The 7,268-nt window shown below is 41.2% G+C and overlaps 1 protein-coding gene across 1 annotated transcript; it reads right to left on the reverse strand.

Moving 5' to 3' along the window:
• Positions 1–5,622: 5,622 nt before the first annotated feature.
• LOC148094085 (non-histone chromosomal protein HMG-14-like) lies at positions 5,623–6,047 on the reverse strand. Its single transcript, XM_087814301.1, is given in 3 exon segments — positions 5,623–5,720; positions 5,814–5,984; positions 5,987–6,047. Coding segments are annotated over 3 exon segments (330 nt in total).
• Positions 6,048–7,268: the final 1,221 nt, after the last annotated feature.

The raw sequence follows: 7,268 nt of genomic DNA on the forward strand, positions 1-7,268 counted from the left end.
TATGTCAACATACAGCTCAATGCTAGCCTCCTACATGCTCTCTTCCATACCCATTTCCCATCTGCTAGCTCAGTGTAGGGGACTTTGAGGTCCTAGAAAAGAATGAACCAAAAATGGAGGGAACCTGGGTCTCAGAATGACCATGTAGAAGGCTTGGAACACATTTTGGGTGTTATGTGAGAAAACACACAAAAAACTATTGTCTAAGCTGATGGGAGTTTAGAATTTATCTGTTACAGCAACTGGCATTAACCTAATGAATACAAGCATGTCAGCCTATATTTCATAAGGCCATCTCCACTGTAAGGGAGGCTGGAAATATTGTCATTTAGTTGGACACTTGGAATAAAATTGGAGTTGTGTTGGCGAGAAGGGGAGAGTGGGATGTGTGATGGTCAACCAGCAGTCTCTCTTCCATAGTCTGTAATAGTTCAGATATTGCAAAGTGGTCAAGGGAAATAAGAGCTGAGAAAAGATCATTGACTCTGATAACTAGGAAGTCACTGATGACCTTTGAGAGCCCAGAGTAGAATGATTATCAGATTGCAGAAGATGAAGGAGTGGGACATGAGTCATTGGATCCAGCAGTTAGTTTGGCTGTGAAAAGAAAAAAAGAAATTAAAAACTTGAGAGGCAGAGGGGCAAAACCAAGACTTTTTAAAATTGGGGGAAAATTATTCATATTTTGAGAAGTGACAAAGAAACACCAGTGGAGAAGGAGAGAGTAAAGATGCTGGAGAGAGGGGAGATGGTTGAGGAAGGAAAACTCAAAGGTTTCAGGATGGCACATCATGGTGAAGAAGAAATAGCCATAGAAAGAAAAGAAAGATCTTCTCCCATGACAGGAGTTAAGGACCTGAAGGTGTTGGATATAGAGACAGATACTTTAAGGTGAAAAGTTGGGTACATGATAGAGCTCACCCCAAATAGCCTCATTGGTGTTTGTTCACCCCATATCACTGGACATGGAGCTGTGGGCATGAAAGATATGCTTCCTGCATCCATAGAAAGGGGAGATATGATCATTGAGCAACAAATTAAAATTAAAGGAATGTCTAGGGTGTGAGGACTTCGGAGAAGATAGGAGTGGCCAAGGTGGGGAAGGCCCTGAGGCTCCACTAAGAGATGATGGGGGTGGGAGTGAGGGGATGGTGGTGGTGCTGTGGTGATGATGGTTTACCAACAACGGTGAGGGCACAGCTGACGTTAGTATGAATTCCTGGTGGGTCCCTTAGCATAGTTCTTTACTTCTCAGCATACACACTCTTTGACCACAAGCAGAAATAGAAAGAAAACCCAATTTCTAGGCAGAAATGAATGAAAACTCATGAGTCAGTCCAGGGAGTAGTCTGTCTCTAATGTTAAATGTAGTAAATTTTGAAATTATGATCCAAATAAGTGAACATCCAATGCAATAGACTATTTAAAATCCACCAGTGTTATTTTTGTTAGTTAACAAGAAAAACAGCTCTAATAGGGATAAGCTACACTTCAGTATTTAGTGAAAATTAATTTTTATCATACATGTTAATTTGAGCACAAATTAAATATATATTACAGATTTCTTAACTTATTGAGCTTGGTTTGGAAAAAGCTAATGATTTTAAATTGAATTCCCATTAATTACAGTGTCAGAGACTAACTTCTCACTAACCCGGGTTTCTCTTTTTCCTGAGCACACAGCTAGATGACATTTCTCAGACTCCCTTAAATTTGGATGTGGCTGTCGCCTGAGTTCTGGCCCATGGCATGTAGGTGGAAGTGATGGGTGCCAACTGCAGACTCAGCCTGTGAAAACCAGCCATTTACGATCCTCTAGTTACTTCTTTCTCCTGCTGGCTGAATGAGAGCACCCAGTGGAGGACCCTGAGGCCCAGGGATTAGAGACAACGGTCCCTGAATTCCATGTGGAAGGCTGCCCATTGAAAACCCAGCTGAGCTCTTCATGAGGGCAGAGTAAACTCTTGTGTTAGGCCTCTGAGATTCTGAGGTTTGTTTGTTATAGCATCCAGCTGGCATTTTTTCCTCCTAACTAATCAATTCACTATTCAGATGGGAAGTAGGCTTACTTAAGAATCATGCAGTTACCTAGTCTGATAATATAGCAAGCCCTTCCCAGTTTCACATTTCTTTACACAAATTTTAGTAGATACCAATTTTTACTTCACTGCTCAATATCTTTCCTACAATTATGAAAATTCAGACAATGTGTATGCGGGTTTCAAGTCACTAATATTGAAGATGAATGGGAAAGTTGCTAGAAGCAAAGGGAAATGAAGTATATGATAGCGCACGGGAAGGGAGGCCTTTGGCATGCAGCCAAAGAAAGGGATAGGATCCCGAGCAAAGTCTTCCTGGGTCCTGCACCTGCATTCCCGACGCCGCGACACCTCGGTGGGGAGCCAGCTGAGCTGCCCGAGCCGCGGTGTGCTGATACCTGCTGGAGGGAAGTTTGCAGGGCAGTGCCAAGTTTCTTAAATCCTAGGTCCTGGGAAAGGAGTTTGAGAAATATTACTGGGTGCCAACCTGGAATTCTATACCTAGTGAAAATATTCTTTAAATCACAGCCAAAACAAAGACATTTCCCAACAAAGAAAAGCTAAGAGAATTCATCACCAGAAGATTCATACTAGAAGAAAAAATAAAGAGAATTCTTCAGGCATAAGGAAAATGATCCCACACAGAAAAACAGAAATTCAGGAAAGAAAGAGTAAATATGTGGGTAAATCTAAATAACAAACACTATGCAAAACAATAATCATAATGCCTCGTGTAGTTTAAATACTTACAGAACTAAATGCATGACAACAATAGCTCAAATGCATAGGGTCGGGGGAATGGAGTTAAACAGTTTTAAGGTGTTAACATTATCTAGGAAGTGGTAAAAATATTAATATATATTATAAAATAAGCCAGGAATGCATCTCATAATCTCTAGAGTAACTGCTAAATAAGAGTAAAGTATATAAAGTTACTAAAGAAGGAAATGCAATAACAAAAAATACTCAGCTTATTCAGAAGAAGGAAAAAGAGGAAAAATGTAAAACAAGCACCAATAAAAAGCTAACAGTGAAATAGTAGGTGTAAATCCAAATATATTGTTAATAGCATTAAAAGAACAAAAATAATTACACATTTTTAATTTGACAAAAATTAAGCTGCTTCTCACTGGGTAAAAGCACATAGCTCCTAGTAGGTACAGTGAAACTAAGAAAATTAGGCATCTACTTATGCACCATTTACAATGAGGTTAAAGGTAAAAAAAATGTTTTTTTGCAAACTACAGATAAGTCAGACATCTCTTTTGCCCCTTGTCTTTCCAAATAAGGTCTCCCAAACTTTGAAACAACAATCAAAAGTGAGGAGATAGAGTGAATGGGAGGAAACAAAACCAAAAAAGGGAAAGGACTGGCAACTCATTAAAAAATGGATGTCTAGGGCTTTTCTGAAAGCTGGTGCAAATATTTGAATAGGAATAGGTCCTTAATATTTTCAAGATATTGAAAAAAAGAAATTAAATTAGGTGTTAGCACATCAATTTAATGACCATTAGTCAGGCTTTTGAGTGTAGGCTCTGGGACTCATGGCTAGACAGAGACCATTTGGGGGCCATCTTTGCTTCAAGTTTCTCAAACTTGGACTCCCAAAGATTAACAAGCTCCATAACAACTTTTAATTTTTGCTTTCATGTAAGTAATTTAAAAATTTACGTAAATCTATGCCGGCTTCTGTAGGCAACGTGACCTAGGCTGTTCCCATATATACCTGCTCATCATCGCATCGGCGCCAAGGCCTTATGCCAGCAAGGCAGAGTGTGAGAAGCGAATCACACTTTTCCAGCGCAGGAAAGTCGTGGAAGAATTGCTTTATCATATGGCACATGGTGATGTAGGCCCTCAGAACCTAACAGAACCTTCAAGGCAATCGTTAATTCATATTCATATTTTGAGCAGATGCCCTTTATAGATCCCATCTTTGCAAAGTTTATCAGCAATAAATGTAGTAGTAAAAACTCGATAGAGACTCATTTGTTAAATTTGTATTTTGGGGTAAACAAAAAAACTGAGCCAACAAAAGACTAGATCTGTGGTTTAAAATGAGTGCATTGTAAAAAGGAAAAGTAACAACACATAATGATGATGATTCGCCACCTTCAGAGTCAAGCTGTAGAGAACTGTAACTGGGCCCCCTTCCTGTGGTCCGAGTGAGAGCTTGGGGACAACCGCAGGAGCATCCCAGTCAAGCAACCACGAGCGTTCTCGCCTAGGGGATGGTGGTGCTGAAGGGAATATCGACATCAGCTGGTGGGAGCATCCTGGAATCTTTGGGTCTTTAGGAGATGAAGAAGGGCGAGACCTCACCAACCCCGAAAAATAAAGAGAAAATCAAGGAACAAAAAGGTGACCTCCTGGGAGCTGCCCGCTATAAAATAGCAGCAGGCAGCTTGGGGCATGCAAGTAAAACCAAGTCCTTAAGGGCAGCTCCATGAGAAATTACAGCAAAGCAAAACAGCCCGGCGTTCGTGGAGAGGAACAGGTTCGAACGCACCAGAGGCACGGAAGGGGAATGGTAATAATTCGAACAACAACAAAAATAAATAAAAGCACGTAAGGAGATTCAAGTAGAGCTCAAAAAAGATTTTCTTAAATGGAAAGCATGAGTTTCAAACAACACAATTTAGTAGATGAATTGAAGGAGAAGTTGATTGCTTTTGAGACAGGTGTGTTTTTTTTTGCCTGTGTCCAGTCATTTATTCAGAAGTTGTTTCTTTCGGGTGTTATGGTTGGAATAGTTCATAGCTTTTGCCTGGACCCATCATGGCCTGGGGATCTGGTTTTTGACCCTTTATTTAACAGTTCTCTTTGTGCACCCGGGTATATTTTATTTTATTTATTTTTCCTGTGCTTCAAAAAATTCTTTCATAATCGTGATTTATAGTTGTGATTCTTTTCTAAACAGTTATTCCAGTGACTTTCCGGCTTAAAATTTGGAGGGTAATTTTCCTTAATAGAGTATCAAGTACCAATATCTTCAAATGTTGATACGCTGTTACATCAAATCCCACTAATTCACAACTTAATATCACCTATACTACATAATCAAATATTCCATCTTTCACAGAACATTAACAAAGTTACTGGGAAAACTGGAGTGCCGCACCGAAGATGTTACAGATGCACAACATTCTGACAGGGAGAGACAAGATCAAGGAGTGCTTTTCTTTAGCAGACAATTCTACCAAAAACATAGGAATAGAAGTAATTTAAAATGTCCAAGACATATTAAATGCGTGACTGACTCCAAATTGTCCTTTAGTATGCTTTGTGTTATAGCATATAAAAACTGCCCCCCTCTACGGAACGTTAAGCTCACACCCAAGACAACCAAAGCCTCCCATATTCCTATCCCACTATGTTCTGGTTGTAAGAAAAAATAAACAAGTGTCACCTCTTAAAGAAACCATTTATACTTGAAAAAAGTGGGAGGAGGTGGAATGCCCTCCTTTTTAAGATGTTTCTAGAGCTACTGAAAATCCTGCATTTACAAAATAGCTGATGAAGGCATTCCTCTGGATTGTGCAGGGAGGGAGACAGGGACACTGATGGGACGCGGTATGTGATGTTACTCGGACGTGGCTCCCGTCTCGCCTGCTTCCCCTGAGGCTAGACTCTCCCCCTTTTTAGTTTCTCCATTGTTTTCTGCAGGTAGATCTTTTTTTTCTTTTTTTTTGTAGAAGTTTATACATCGATTCTAAAATGAATGCAAACTATGAAGTACCTGGAAGAGCCTAAACAATTCTGCAAAAGAAGAACAAAGTTGGAGAACGTGTTTAGGTTCCTGGTTGGCCACTTTGCCCTGTTTCCCTCCCTTTGCTCCCCCTTTCTCTTTTGTTGGCACTTTTTCATCTGCAGATTTATCCTTTCCTGCCACCTTTTTTGGCTTCGCTTCCACTTTTGCAGGAGCAGGTTTGGCTGACAACCTCCCGACCTCCTCTTGGGCTCCTCCTCCGCCGCCCCCTTGGCGGAGCTGACCGTCCTTTGGGGCATCGTTGGCGGCAGGGTGGGCACTTGCTGGGTGCCCAGGGCACCGCGCCCAGAGGCCTTTCGAACCCAGCCTGCCTGACCGCTGCTGCTTCTCCCGCTGCCAGGCTGCTGGGACTGCTGATGGGGACAGTGGGAGAACCGGATGAACCCTCCCCCAGGTGTATTTTAAAACTTCTTTCCCTGGACCTAGGATTTCAAAAACTTGGCACTGCCCTGAAACTCTTTCTCCAGCCTGCATCAGCTCACTGCTGCTCTGGCAGCTCACCCGTCCCCACTCCGCAGGTGCGGGCCCCGGCAGGTTTGCTGGGATCCGTTTCCTTGCTCATGGCTGTATGCCAAGCCTTCTTCCAGGGGCTGCCACATTCACCTCCCTTTCCTCTTAGCCACTTTCCCATTAGTCCTTACTAACTAGCAACCTACATGTGATCCAAAACTTTAGAGTTCTGGAATTTATGCTTGCATTTTTTTATGTATTCCAGTCCTTTTGCGAAATTCTCTATACTATCACATATTTTTAGTGAACATTTTAATCACAGTTACTTTAAAGTCCATGGCGGATCATTCTAATATCTGAGTCGCCTGTAAGTACATTTCTATTGTCTGCGTTTCCCCTTTGTCCTGACTTATAATTTTTTATTAAATGCTGTACGTTGTGTAAAAATATTGCAGAGGCTTTGATGAAGTTATCTGTTTCCAGAGAGGGCTCACCTATCTTAGTGGGTGACTAGAGTGAGGGCAAATTACCTTAACCCATTCAGAGACAGAGCTGGCTTGAGCCTGGGTTGCATGTAGTCTTTTGGAAGCTGCCTTGGCTGAGGGAGGGAGTGGGGGCTGAAATCCAGCCTGTAGCTCTGTTCTCTAAGCCATGATCCCTGTTGTGGCTTTTCAAAGGTTTTTTTTTTTTCCAGTTTGCACAAAGGTATGTACATGGGCTGGAAGTTGCCTGCTTTCAACTCTTCCCATTACTGTTGTTTTCAGAGAAAATGGGAATAAAAATGGGCAGGTCTCTTACGGAAACTTCAGTTATGGCTGTGACTTTCCAAAACTTGTAGTTTTGAAATTTCAAGAAGCTTATGAGGCAAAGTAACTGAAAAGAGCAGGATCAGTACATGAATAAAAACATGATGAAGTGGATTCATGATGCATTAAGTGTACACTTAATAATAATTTTGTAAAAATAAAAACCTAAAACAAAAACCTGAGCTGTTTAGATGTCTAATTCAG

Source organism: Miniopterus natalensis, chromosome 1 (assembly GCF_054644295.1).
Source record: "Miniopterus natalensis isolate mMinNat1 chromosome 1, mMinNat1.hap1, whole genome shotgun sequence".
NCBI lineage: Eukaryota > Metazoa > Chordata > Mammalia > Chiroptera > Miniopteridae > Miniopterus > Miniopterus natalensis.